The sequence below is a fragment of the Aythya marila genome (assembly GCF_965140915.1).
Source record: "Aythya marila genome assembly, chromosome: Z".
NCBI classification, from domain to species: domain Eukaryota; kingdom Metazoa; phylum Chordata; class Aves; order Anseriformes; family Anatidae; genus Aythya; species Aythya marila.
In genome coordinates this window covers 1,664,525-1,678,980 of record NC_139080.1, presented here as the reverse complement: position 1 = coordinate 1,678,980, position 14,456 = coordinate 1,664,525, and the positions used below count along the sequence as shown (strand labels likewise).

Genomic DNA, 14,456 nt, shown 5'->3' with positions numbered 1-14,456 from the left:
TTTTTAGAGGAAGAACAGACTCATGTAAAAGCAAACAAACCCAGCAGATCTCCTCAGCGTATGGCTCTGCTTGCTGGTATTTCAGACACCGCGGGTGGGATTTGGGGTCGGCCAGCTCATTACCTGAGTGTGGGTGTCTTAAAAACTGTCTGGTTGGTGCTGACGGAGAGATTTGGCTCACCCTAAGCCGTGCACCTTGAATTTGGCTTGGTTTTATACAAGTAAGTGTTTAAGGCCAGCTGAGCCAGCCTCAGACACATGGCGTGTCCATGTGGACACCCGCTGTAAGGCAAAGGATAACTTGGGGCACTGATCTTTCTCCTAATTCCTTTTCAGTTCAGGCTTTTCAAGTTCTTCCTTTATATTCTGTTTTCCTTCACTTGAAGCTTTCCTCCTCTCTCCTCGCCATATTTATGAACTTCCCTCTTCCAACTCCAAAACGGCGTCATTAATCCCGGACCACTTATAACCTCACATATCTCTCTCTCTTTTCCTGCCGCGGCTGTGCCTCTTCCTGTGGCTTTCCGAGACCTGGCTTTAATACCAGGCTATAAACAGTCCATTCTCACCTTGCTGAAAGCTGGTATTGTTCCGCCTGCAAATTGCTCCCTTGGTTCAACCCGTAAGTGGCTCTAGGATTGTGATTTGATACGCTTTTTATGTCTCTACTATGATTTTCTATTTTTTTCCATCAGTAAGAATCTGTGAAAAGTGTGGTCTCTTGGGGCCATTATTGATCAGCTGGTTTATATATTCCCCAACAAAAAGAATGTGTCTTTTTTTTTTTTTTTTTTTTTTTTTTTTTTTTAACTTAACTACCTCTTTTGCTCTCGTAGATCCAGGTCTGCACAGGCAACAATTTTTCCTGCAGCGCCCGTCCAACGTGATGGCCATGGAAGGGAAGGATGCTGTTTTGGAGTGCTGTGTCTCTGGGTACCCCCCTCCCACCTTCACGTGGCTGCGAGGAGAAGAAGTGCTCCCCATCAGGTACCTCACCCCTTTGTGCCTTTCATATCATAACATTTACCTTGAGCAAATTAAAGGCGAAACCGTTAATACTTGAAGTTCAGTGGGGTAGACTTGGAGGCCGTGAAATTTTCTCCTAAATATGAATGACACTGGACCAGTTTTTTTTTTAACCTGCCCATGTAATTAATCTCCACGCCAAATCTGAGGGTGGAATTTGATCATAAATGTCGCCTGCTACAATGGATTACTAGGCTGGTATTTAAAATGGAGGTGTAAAGTTATTAACAGCAAAAATCGCAGCTGGGAATTACTTGCGGAATAATTTACGATGTGTGTTTTGCTGGGTAGAGATCCCATCTTAACACCCTGCAAACATACAATATCGATGTTTCAGGTCCAAGAAGTATTCATTACTGGCTGGCAGTAACTTACTCATATCAAACGTGACCGATGATGATTCAGGGACATACACATGCGTCGTCACCTACAAGAACGAGAACAGCAGCGGCTCTGCGGAACTGTCAGTGATGGGTGAGTCCATGAACTGCTCCTGCTTTGCTTCTCCAAGAATGTTTCTAATCGTTGCCTTTTTCACAATGACTTAATTTCCGTAATTCCAAGTAATTGCAAATTGCAAAATTCCTTCTCTACCTTGATCAGGATTTCACACCTATGGAAACCAAATCCTGTAAATCTTTGGATATATCCACTGTGTCCCATAAGCTTGTTGCTGAATATCCTATGGTATTGGATGCTAACTGCTACGGTGTTTTGTAAACGGTCTTTCCTTCTGTTTCTGCTTCCTGAAGCCTTATTTCTTCTATTAAAATGCATGTCACTGATGAGCAAGTGAGAAGTACAATGGGTGAAAATCAGGTCTGTAGCTGCTCACCAAACGTGCCCTCTTTTCCTGCGTGGTTCTGCAATATTATTAGGATCAGAGAAACAGGGCTGGTCCTTCAGGGTGTGTGGATGACTGTCAATATATTAAGGTAAGAAAAGTCAATGTATGTTAGAGTATTTCCACTAAAATATCAAAAGTTACACTTGTGGAAGTCCTCACTCAGCAGCGACGGTCTGAGGGTTCTTGTTAAATTTTATGGAAGCACCCTCCTGACTGAACCTGCTTTCTCTGATATCTCAAATCACACATCCCTTCTTCATGGCAAACATTAACGAAATAAGAAACATTTAAATTTGTGAGCTGCCTTTTTTCTATTTTCTTCATTTAAACACTTGAGCAGTAGCAGAGTACCTCAGTGTTGTTCAGTCAGATCTAAAATATTACGTAGCTAATTCTTAGTCAAACAATAATGTATTTCAATGTGCTCTTCATTTTATATTCAGACTTTAAAGCTTATGCATAAAAATACTTTCATTAGTGAATACTGCCTTAATTTGGATTATAGGATATTCAGTGCTTGTACAACAATATCCTTTTATCTAGCTGTAATAAAATATAGTAATTGCTGATGATGGAGGGTTCAGTTCTGTTTCTTTGGGTACATTAGCGGAATACATTGTTTTACTGGGTGAAAATAAAAATGTGGATTTATTATTGCAGAAGTTCAACTTGGGAAATTGTTTTCATTATAAGGAATTATACTAAAAAGGCAGGTGACTTCTTGGGCAATGTACTTGTCTAACTGAAAGATGTCTTATTTCAAATGCAGAGTGCAGTTGGGTGACTAAGAGTTGATTGGGAAGTAGAAATTAGATTAATATTTCTCCCCAATGATAGAGGATCAGCATCAATAGCGGTATCTGTTGGTAAGAGCAACTGTGGCTGGATGATCATCGTGTTGATTCTTGCACAGATTGTTTCTGGCCATGTGATTCACGTAAAAATTAATAGGAAATTTGCACCTAGGTCCTTTGTATACCTGTTGAAAAATTTATTCCTGCCTGCATTTGGTGTGTAATGCATCTGGCTCTACCTGCATTATGCCTTTTTCTGTAAGTGTCATGTAGAAATTAAAAGCGCATACATTTTCTTGCACATTCTGAGAGGTATGTGATGGCAATATGACATGACTGGAAGGTTGAATACAAAAACGAAAAACGTTAAAAGGAGGGAACATAATGGCAAGATAGTACTAAGAATGAAACTAGAAGTGCACGAGGATGAAAGATGCCACAATTGCCGACTCTTTGCAATCTCAAGAGGAAGCCAAAACTGCATTGCCACGACACAATTCAAGTGTACTCCGTGTTTGTATTATATAAAAGAAGCAGTTGCTATGAGCTGTGTTGATTTTTTTTTCTCTAAGTTCCTTTTCACATATGTTACCAAGGAATTTACAAATTCAGAGCAGATAAAAAAGGCACAATATTTATGTGCATTTCTTGTTTTCATGAGTAAATCATTCATTTGTGACAGGCAGCTGAAAACGAAGCGTCGTGTTCATGTATGTTTGCATTAATAACAGCAACTGTTCAAAGGACTCCAATGTTATTAAGTGGCTAAAACTCAGCAGATGATGATGACAATCCCCTGGTATCTGTTTTTCCAGAGCAATATAGCAGGGCTACAAATCTATTTATTTGTTGAATCCATCCTTACCAGTAGGAAACTCTCAAACGTACCAAGTTTCTCATGTAATTGTATCTCGTAAACAGCATAACAAATTCATACTTTTATTTTTTTTTGCTAGATACAAATGGAGATATGTTTTCTTAGAGTTAATACGCTCGTTTAGTTAACAAACTGTAAATCGCTGATCTGCGTTTTGTTGCCAAACTTGCATTTTTTAATATTGATGTAATCCTTTAATTGTTGAAGCATTTGGAGTGCGAAGAGGGATAAGCAAGACATTTGCAGTGCTTGAAAAAAAAGCAAATCAAGTCCCATAATTATCTCTTCTGAAGTCTAGCTGGGTAGACGGCGTCAGATCAAAGTTAGTTACATCACATGGTGGCAAGATGCTTTTGATCTTTAAAGTAATGAGGCTGTTTGTAAGGAATGGAGAGTACTGCACAATGGAATCCCTTTTTTCTTTTCAAAAGCTAAAAATAACTCCTGTGTTGGACGTAGGCCTAACATCGCAAGATGTAAATGAATTTGCAAGGCGAGCTGAGAAATTTTGCTAAATCGTGATTTTGTAGCATGGCCTTTTGGCAATATTTTAGCCGCGTCGCCCTGCGTACTGAATATTAAAAGGTCTGGTGCAGATTACCTTTTTTAATATATAAATCATCTACATGCTCAGTAGCTTTAGGGAATTTAGAGTTTAGACAAATGTTTGAAGATTAGATGTATGAACGGGGCTCAACTAAATTCCTTTCTGTGTATTTTCTAACTTTGAGAAGTGCCTTTTTTTATTTTTACACTCTTTTGTCCTCAGAAGGGGTTTTGATGGCTTTTTCCATGTTTTGTTGAGCAAGACTTGAAAGTCTGTTGTTCTTGGCAGAGAAAAAACCCTACCTCCATGGCCTAAAAGCTCTCAAAGTGTCATAAATGTAGGAAAAACTTGTCTACATCCTATTTCTGCATACTCAGCCCACTTTGGTAGTGGGTCCAACGTCTGGGATTTCAGGTCCTGGTGGAGTTTCTGAACTGAATTCTGTAAAAATCATTTTTGTAGATGGTCATAAAGTTGTATGATGAGATCTGAATGTCTATGAACTTCATTTCTTTTCTTCCTCCTTACTGTTTGGATGGTCCTTTGATTGCATCAACGAGCGAGCTGCTCTTATAGCTGTGCCAGTACGGTAGGGGAAGAGCACAGCATCTACTGAAGGAAAAAAAAATGGGCCTGGCATGGTGTTTGGAGGAAAAAGTATTGCTAAATTTTACTAAGCATCCATATGTATAAGGTATAAGCAACTCAAAAAATACTTCCAAACTGCAGTCATCTATACAAATGCCTTCCACGAGGGAGTTTTTAATATGAAGTGTTTTTAGCACTGGTTTCGTTTCGCCACCGCGGAAGAAAAGCTACATCAAAAGTAAGGTTTGCTGCCGCGTGAGAAGTGGCTTATGAAATCACCTAGGTCTTTTTGACAAGAATGAACGATTGTAAGCACTCTGCATCTCAGTCAAATCCGTTTTTTCTTGTTTTACTTTGAGCTCTGCTGCATAAATTCCAGCGCCAAAATGGATATTGGGAGATCAAGGTCGTGGGAAGCAGTGAATAAAGCGGGCATGGATCGTGTTCTTGTGTGTGAATCATTTAGGTAGAGAGCAGCATTGAGAAGGAAGCCTGCATCACCATAATGTGGTTTGACAGAGCGGTGAGAGCCTGAAAAATGAGTAACCTCCTCATACTTTGAGTGCAGCTTAAGGTAACGTTGCACAAATGCACGAGTACTGCAAGATTTACAAAACCCGTTAGAGGCTACTGCTAATATTCAGTCAAATCCAGCCCTGTACCCATTGTAAAATAATTTCTGAACTATAGCAGACCACCTGCTATGATAAACTTCAGAGGAGCAGCTGGATCTTCACTGGGTTAGGTGCTGCATCAGCTCTACCAAAGCTGGTGAACCCTAGAAAACCGATTTGGGGCTCTGTTCCTTCGTGGCCTGGCACTGTCAAATGGGTTAAACTTGTTCAGGTCTTGCTATCTTGTTGGAGAAATTAAATGCAATATAGACTAATTATTCCTTGGTCTGAGTTAATTTTTATTTCTGGAACAGGACATATGTATATGTGAGCTGGCACAGTAATCTGTGACAGTCCCATGATGGTTTTTGGCAGGCAAAAATGAGAAATATGAATGTAAAACCCAATCTCTCCCATTCATTTTTATAGTTTTAATCCATAAAAAAAGTGTAAATCTAAAACATTGATACTATCCTTTATATTTCTCGCAGGTCTGATTTTGAGTCTGTGGCATGGCAACAGTGGTTATCTGTCCCTACAGCTCCTCTGTCGAGCCAACAAGTCAACCTAAATGTCTAAGATGTCCTGACACCCTTTTCCAGAAGGCTGATGAAACATATCTTGTTCTCATATGATATGAAAACATTAGGGGTAGTGTGACCTTAGAATATAAAAATCAAATATTGCAATTTGGCCATGCCAAGGGACTTCTTTTCAGTGGGTTGATGTGGGATAGGCGATCCAAACTCTGGAAATAAGGGATTTATAGATAGAAATGTACCCAGCCTTTCGACGGTGAAGGTGCTGGAGGAGATGGATCAATAAAATCAACTCTTTCAGTGTTCACTCCCACTTTATTTAAAGGATTTTTCGAATGTATTATATAATCGATGGCGTTCAGTGGTTTCACGGAGGCAGTAAGATTTTTCCATCCAGGCAAAAAATGAATTTGGACAGGGTTTAGAATGAATTTTACGGATCTGGGGCCAAAACATTTCTATTGGAAATCATTTACCTACTGTTGCGTCGTGCTAATGGGGCGGATGGTATGGTCGTACAGTACCAATGAGAGAAATTTGAGACCCCGTAACCAGTAAAATAATGTTATGGAGATGTTCTGAGACTGGATCCAGGCTATTAGCTGCTTCATTCAAAGGTTTTGTATGTTCAGGAAAGGAAATATCACAGTACCAGCAGAGCTGTGCAACCCTCTGACAGAAATGATGAATTCTTGGCACTACCGGGGGGCTGTGCTGGCACAAACAGTAAACTGCAAAACACCACAGAATACCCCAGGTTCCCCCCTGGGAAAGCAGTCTGAGCTCTGACAGGTTTTTTTTACTGTAAATTCCCGTTGCTCTTGATCTCAGATTTGTTCTGCCTTCTGGAGGAGTGCAAACGAAGAGAGGAAAAACATAAGCGTGGCAACAGATTCAAGGGATGGAAGGGGAGAGGAGCTGTCCTTGCTGAGACGGATGTGTGAAGAGTATTTTATTAATAGGACACTTGAAGAAGGGCTACAAGATAGCATATGCATAACTAAATTCCTGGCCTCTCTGGAGCAGTGCTGAGTCAGTGCAAGGATTGGAATCAGCAGCGTTTTGCAAAGAGATATTTGCAGTTTTCCTGGTACATAGGAACATGCCTGACATTCTGATGGATGATTTTAACCTTAAACTACATAAAACCAGGCAGCCAAGCAGCCTGAGCAGCACGACTGGCTCATCCAGCACCCTCAATGAATCAAAAATCTCATGGCACGACTTGAGTGCCGTCGAGAAAGACAAAATATTTGAGCAGGTGCGAGTGCTAAAGTCTCTGACGCAGATATAAAGCTGATGAAATGATTTTTTTTTTTCACTTGGAAAGATTATATTAATCTGTGGAGCTTCCTATTGGAGAATAACTTCAGGATTTACAGATTTGTAGATGGAATGAAGACTTGGCGTCATTTTCTTTAAGTGTCTTTTCCTTGAATGGAATCTGTGAATAATAAGGCGGATGCCAACTTGCAGGTAAAGGGAATCTCATCCTGGTAATGGTACAGCAATGAATGCAATGGGGGTTGAGTGCCCAATTCAGACCCTTCTGAAAACTTAATTCTTGTCCATACATCACGAGTGCCAAATACTTATTCAGCACGTGCCACTCGTAAGAAGCACTTGAGTGCAACTTAACTGTTGCCAGTTTCTGATAATGGTGTTTCAATTCCATTCTATTAAAACTAAATATGCCTAACAAGCTCTGTGATACCCCTGGGTGATCCCAGGAAAATTGCTGTATCTTGGGATGATCTACAGGTTCAGGGGAAAATATTCCTACACAAATCCCTTTGAATTTGAAAGAGGATGAATGATAGAAAGGTAACTATGCTGGGTTTGTGCAGAGTCTGATTTTTAAAACATTCATTTGGTGGGTCAGCCATTGCTATGGCCATGTTCTGACTTCTCCCAGGGCCACCAAGAGATGTGCTGAGCACAGTCCTACCAGTGTAAGTCTTCAAAACAGCATTGCACCAACACAGATGCTCCCCAGGCCGACAGGTTTGTTGTCCCAGATACCTACTTGAGACATCTGTAAAGTATTTTTCTTGCTTCGTATACACTCTTGCTTGCTCCTTGGCTTGTTTTTCAGTAGGACCTTGAGTTTGTTTTTAAGTAGAACCATGAGTTGTGTGTGTGCAAGAGCTGCTGTCGATGTGGATTTGGTGTAAAGTCTTCATGGGTTTAAAAAAACAAAAATGTTTAGCTGTTGTGGATCAGTTTGACCATCAATGAGGTCTGGGCACTGAAGTATTCATTTTGTCCTATTTTGGGTGAGGGAAATAAAACCAAAACAAACAAGCCCCCCCCAATTCCTTTAATTTATGAATTTCTGATTTTTCCAAAGCATTAGCATTATTTTATAACCAATTGCTGCATAATTTTAAATGTATTTGCATTTAAATATTGATTAGCTTACTGTTTTACGAGCATCCAGCAGGAAAAGACGAGAGCACAGCCCAGGAAAGAGGTCCATGTTCTCTCACTGTGCAGCTCCTCAGCTAGTTGCAGTGCTAGAAATCTTTCATAATGCTGTACTATAAGAAATATATTAGCACTGTTTAGCACCGTGCTCTTTCCAAGAAGGAGAGCATATTACATACTTCCCCCAAAATGGAAAAGGACCAGCAGGGAAGGCACAAAAATGAAATGAGTTTCTCCATATTGCTGGCTGAATTTGAGAAGTAAAAACAACAGATGTCTGCAAACATTTTAAGCAGCTTGCTTTTTTAAAAGAAAAGCTTTATTATTATTATTATTTTTTTTTTTCTCTTTTAACTGTTTTAAGCAGAAAGGTTCCTGTGAGAGGAGTGGTGCTCAGTGCTTCACCTGACCGTCGGGTGTTCAGCTCTTTCTAGTTTGTGATTCAATGGGAGAGAAGAGCTCGTAGCTGGGTTACTTCAGCCTTTTATCTCTCGTGCTATAAATGAAGAACAGCGTGAATATAATTGTGACAAAAGAAGTGCTTTCTCTTTGCCCTTGGAGTGATTTGCTCTCTATTGCAGAGCTCTCCAGAAGACTTTGTGCAGCAAAGTGCTTGAGCGTAAGTCATCCTGGTACTTCCTACACGCCAGCCCAAACATGCAGATCTCATTGCAAAGCATATTAATGCCATTACTTAGTAACAACAAAAAAAAATAAATCTGTATTTGAACATTTCTGATACCTGCAAAACTTCCCCCTGGACTCTGACCTTAAAGCTGCAGCATCTCACAAATTCATTTTCCCCCTCCACCAACAAAATTATTCTGTTGTTGATATGAGGTGATGAAAATCAGACTGAAAGGTACTGAGAAATCACTCTGCTTACATGCTCTTGTGCTTCCCCACGTTCTCCATTTATAACACGAGATAAATAGGTGGCGTTAGACCTTTTTTGTTCTGCTCGCCTTCTGGCTCTGCTTTTGATTTGGTGTGATGAGCGATTGGCCATCAGTTTGATTAATCATTGTACAAGGTCCTGAATGAAACGCGTGGTGAACTCCGCTTAGTTATGGAGTGCTTCCCATTAAACTACGTAGTTAACACAAATTAATGCACCTGCCAAAAATCAGCTATTAAAAACCAGGACAGTGTCCAAGACTGAAAAATGTCCTTTACTCGTAATAAACATACCGAGTGCTCTTGCTGTGGCTTTTCCCAGCTTTTGCACTTCTTCACGATTCCTAAAGCCGCTTTGTGTTATATCCCAGTTGAAAGGGGAGAGGCTCTTGAAAGTCTTAAAAAGAGTAAATGGCTCCGATTAGTTTAACTAGAGCGTATTGAGCGGGGCACGCAGCAGGCTTCCTGCGAGGTGCCTGGGTTAATACGCACATTTATTAGCTTAGACAAACAGTTTGCTATGCCGGGGGAAAGGAAACGGCGAACTCAATTTAGGCCCCGGCTGCATCATCGTTCATCGGAGCTGCATAAACAAGCTGGCACCGACTTTGGTGTGACTGCTAAATAATTGCAGCTTTTGAAATAACACGATTCCTTCTTCCTGCGCCGCCCAAGGGAGACGTTCAATAAGAGAACGAGTTCTTTATCATAAGTATATTTAGATGTATAGTTACGAGGTTAACGGGGGATTATTCCTGTTCTTTCTGCAATTTTGGATCTTATTGCAGAGGCTTCATGTAACACGGGCCCGTGCTGTTGAGAGGCTGCGGAAGGTGTGAAGCTCTCCGGTGGAGAATATCTGTGGACAGACACTGTGTGGTGATCGTATTTTATTTACAGATATACACCGGCTTAAAACTTCCATGAAAAACCAGCCTCACTGACTATTTCCCCAGCAGCAGAGTGGTGTTGAGGACTGCGTACCATGGGGTGCCACAGCTAACGTGCTTTAAATAACTTTGTAGTTGGTTTTGAAGGACTAGTGTATGGCCAACATCTATTTTTTATTCCCTTTTAAGCCTTGTAGGTGTATTAGATATGCACAGTATGGGGTTTGCGAGCAACTCTTTATTACAATTTATCTAATTAAAGCATAGCTGCAGGCCAATTGGAGATAACGATGAGTGTTTTTAAGCCACCTCCTTATGTATAAGAAATTATGAACTTTTTGTTCATATGGAGAACAGAATTTCTGCTTGTGCACAAGTTAATCCAGTGGAAAACTGTTCAGACTCCTGGTTCAGGGTCTGAAACTTTCTCTGTCCATTTGCCAGACCCCACCTGCACACTTCTACAGGTGAATTTCTGGCTCCTGGTCCAAATCTCCCTCCTGTACACAGCTGGCTCTTAAATGTGGCCAGTAAATGTCGTGATAGCATGAAACGGTGTAAATGGATTTGGCCAGAAGAGAAACGGGGTGGAGAAGTTGGTATTGAGCTCTTAAAGTTCTCTGTTATTTGCATGCAGTTTTGGGAGAGAAAAAAAAAAAAAAAAAAAGAGAGAGAGAAAATTGAGATGGGGAGGAGCTCTCATTGCAGTTGTCAGCTCTTCTCCTCTAATCCTGATAGAAAACCGTGTGCAGAAAGGACAAGCACAGCAAAAATAGAAAGCGTGGCTTTGCTTTGTGGTTCTGACCTGTGCTCACGCCCTCTCGGGGTAGGGCTATGTTGCTCTATCCATCCTTGGGGACCCTCGTCCAAGTGTCAAGCTATTTTTAAAGCGTTTATTTGAGCTGCTTCTTTCAAAGCAGCCTTAGAAAAGATCGGCTGCTTGGCCGAGTCAGATCTCTGAAGGCAGGATAGCACGAGGGTGAAGGTTTAAGGATGAAAGAGAAATCCCACCGAGGTGAGGACAGACAGGCAAGGAACAGCACTGTTGGGCACAGAAGACGTGGATTTTGGGTGCTGTTTGGGGATGAGCTGTGTCCCCAGGTGTTTAGGGTTGTTTTCAGGCTCCCAGCTTGTTGTAGCATTGTTTTGGAGCTGGAGAGAAGGCAAACACGCTGGTGCTGGTTGGAACCAGGGGTCAAATGAGTTAGTCTTCCTTCCAGAATAACGTCCTCAAAATAGATCCATCCAATAATCTCCATTTTTGTTATTTCTTCCACCAAATTTGACTTAAGTTTTACATAAGCAGTCCTGTTTTCTTACGGCGCTGTGAGCAGGGCTCTCTTTTGTTAGGCTAATTTTAATTTCTTTGTGCTTAACTTTCGATTGTTCCTTTTGTAAGTTGCTTATTGCTCAAAAAAAAAAAAAAAGAGCTGGACTTCTGTGCTCAGCAGCTTAAAATGTAGGTCTTCACAAAACAGGATCCGTTTGAAGTCTGAATCATTTATTAATAGCTTCATTAAAAAAAAAAAATAATTTTAGTTAATATTTTTATTCCAAATGGAGAAATCCTAGAGGCTGCAACTCAGTTAGCTTAGCATGGGGACTAACCAGTGGCTGTATATATTTTTCTCCCCCACAATCTTTAAATAATGGAAAAATGTATTCGTTCATGGTGCGGATGCTTTTGATACTTAAAGCAAATGAACTTTTAAACTCAGTTACATGAAATGCTCTTGATGAGTGCATCTTTTAAAAATAGTGCTTTGAATATTTTTCCAATAGCTTTTTTGCTCAGTTGGCTCATCACAGTCTTTTTTTTTTTTTGTTAATGTTCCTAGCTGTGTATCATTTGCCTAAATCTTCCATCTCTAATTCATGCTGGTTTGTAGCATGGAAGATTGTTTGTTCTTGTGTGACATTGCACAAACATCCATCTAGTGAAGGCACTCTTTAACCTGAAGCTATTTTTTTCAGTGACCTTTTCAAAATCTTTGCTTAACTTCCATCTTTCCATTCTTCTTCCCACCGATTTGCATGGATAACTGAAGAAGCGTTGCCTATTTTGTGCAAAAAGTTTTACTTTTTGAAGTTAACAATTTATTCCCTTTAAAGAAACAGAAGTAATCCCATTTTCTGAGATCAGTTTATGAAGAAAAACCTCATTTGAGGGAGGAGAGGCTCTGGAGGTAGCTGTAAGATGAAGCTGGCCCCTGCTAGGCATCTCACAACTTCTGGTCTGAGATCACTTTCTGAACCACGAGGCAAACCAAAGCTGTTTCAGAAGAAAGCTTAATTTTTATTACATGCAAACTCATAGGACTGCAGCTCTATCCAGACTGTTCCTGTGCCTTATAGCTCTCAGGAAGCTTCAACTCCAAGTCTCTTTTCAGTGCCCACCTACACAGAGTGACTGCTGAGACCTCAGGCGAGACACTGCTCCGTGCTGCTTTCTCCAGGTAAAAGCCTTGGAGAAGTCTAAGATGCCACTTATTTTACAAGTGGGGATGCTATAATAACTGTTCTCCACGGGCAACGCTATTTGCTTTTGCAGACAGATGTCTGGGGTGGAACAAGAGGTGATCTTTGAGCCCAGGTCTGGGGCCGGAGGCTGCATCGCTGCCCCGGTGTGAAGCATTATGCAAATGCTGCCAGAGCCGTGTCGAGGGCAAGCTCGTGTGTCACAGGGAGGTTAGGAGCAGTGTCAGGAAGATGCATTTCGGAAATAATTAGAAAGACAGTGGGACCTGGGTGAGAACAGAGTCGTGGAAGCCAGAGACGAATAAAATTTCAAATGGAAGAGCGTGGCTGGAAGTCACTGATGATTTGAGGGCTAGAAATAGCTTCCACACTTGATTTTTTTTCAGTAAACACTAATGATTTTAATTATTTCCCCACTCTCTCCTCCTCTGCTGTACAAGTAGCTTGTTTATCACAGATTTATTTATTTTTTTTTAATGATGCCAGTAGGAAAGGACTAGAAAAGAATGACCCAGCTGGATAAAGGGTTAAACTAAACTGCTGCACACAGATCTGTCCCCAAAGGGCTGGCTGCAGTTCCTTCTGCAGATGCTGTGCCACAGTGCCTGCTGTCTGTTGTAGCCTTGTTTTGGGTGCATTCTCCTAAAAAATAACTTCTAAAAAATAAAAATACAGCACACTGAGAAAATTCCCAGCTTTAAGCAGTTCCTGTCCTGAAGGCTATCAGTCAGCGTTTAATGGGGACAGCTTGCCTGTGCTGATGTCCTAGTCTAATATTTCTTGTTTCTTTTTCAGCTGTGAGCATCAGGTGAATTGCCTGTTGAGTTCTGGTTGCCAAACAAGCTGGGAGTTTCTCTTTGGTTCTGTCATAAAAAAGACAAATATTTCTCCATGGCTATCTAGGACAGTGATAAAATGAGTGCCTGTGCGTTGAGGATGGAGGGTCTTTACATCATCTCGGAGAGCACAGCTAGCTAAGCACACTATCAGGTATAGCAGACTTCATATTTGAAGGCAAATAGATTTGTTCCATGTAGGACCTCGGTTTGTAAGATTATATAAAACGGCCGTGACCTCTGAGTTAATGATACAATTTGGTTTGATACTGTAATCCATATTTATAAATGAATTTGGCAGGTAGAGCTGGCACAGAGAGACAGCCTTGCCCACAGTATGTTTTCATACAATGTTGTCACAGACATGATTACATTTATCAAGTGAAAGACCTAATAATTGAAATTTCTGCTTTCACAAAAACAATGATTTAGATAACATTATTTTTCCTTTGAAAGGGCAAAATAAAATCGAACAGTTGATCAAATACGTGTTTTTTTAAGCCAGGACTTTTGAAAATGAAATTAATGCATCAAGTGATTTAGGAGACTAAGCGTGTTTCATATGGGCCTGTATAATATTGGGCATGTAGGAAATAATTTCTTAGACTTATAAATTGATTTGCCTGCACCTTGCTCTGGTGTTTATGATGGAAGAGCTCAACTGACAAGTACGAGGAGATTTAGCAGTTTCCCAGTGAGGCTTTGGATTTTCTTTTATTACTTAAACCGAAAACACAGGAACCAGCTTCTAAAGCAAAAATCGATCGGTTTTGACAATAGCGCTGTGGAGAACGAGGGGAATAAGGGTAGTGATGGTTCTTTCCTTCAGCTCTGGTGGTTAAATTTGGGTGCTGGTGTTGGTGGTTTGGGCCTTGCAGTCCTACCGCGGGGTGACCTGTCCACCGTGGGCACTAGGCCCAGCCGCCTCAGGCCTCCGTGGCCTTCCCTTTTGTGGGGTCAGCGGGTTGCCCAAAGGACTTAAATCTCATCCTGGGTTTGGGTTTGTGTTGTTTCCCAACCCTGGGATGCTATTGGGAAGCCCGGGAAGGCTTCACATCCAGGAAAGGCCTTATTAGCCCTAAAAGGCCTTATTAAG

General features: G+C 40.9%; 1 protein-coding gene across 1 annotated transcript in view; it reads left to right on the top strand.

Annotated features, from left to right (window-relative positions):
• Positions 1 to 14,456, top strand: part of LOC309889652 (netrin receptor DCC) — a gene marked incomplete at both ends in the record, with an annotated part of 357,636 nt that overhangs the window by 148,658 nt on the left and 194,522 nt on the right. Inside the window, 2 exons of the mRNA XM_082782596.1 lie at positions 837 to 987; positions 1,364 to 1,500. Coding sequence (XP_082638722.1) covers positions 837 to 987; positions 1,364 to 1,500 — 288 coding nt within the window. The remainder of the gene's footprint in view (positions 1 to 836; positions 988 to 1,363; positions 1,501 to 14,456) is intronic.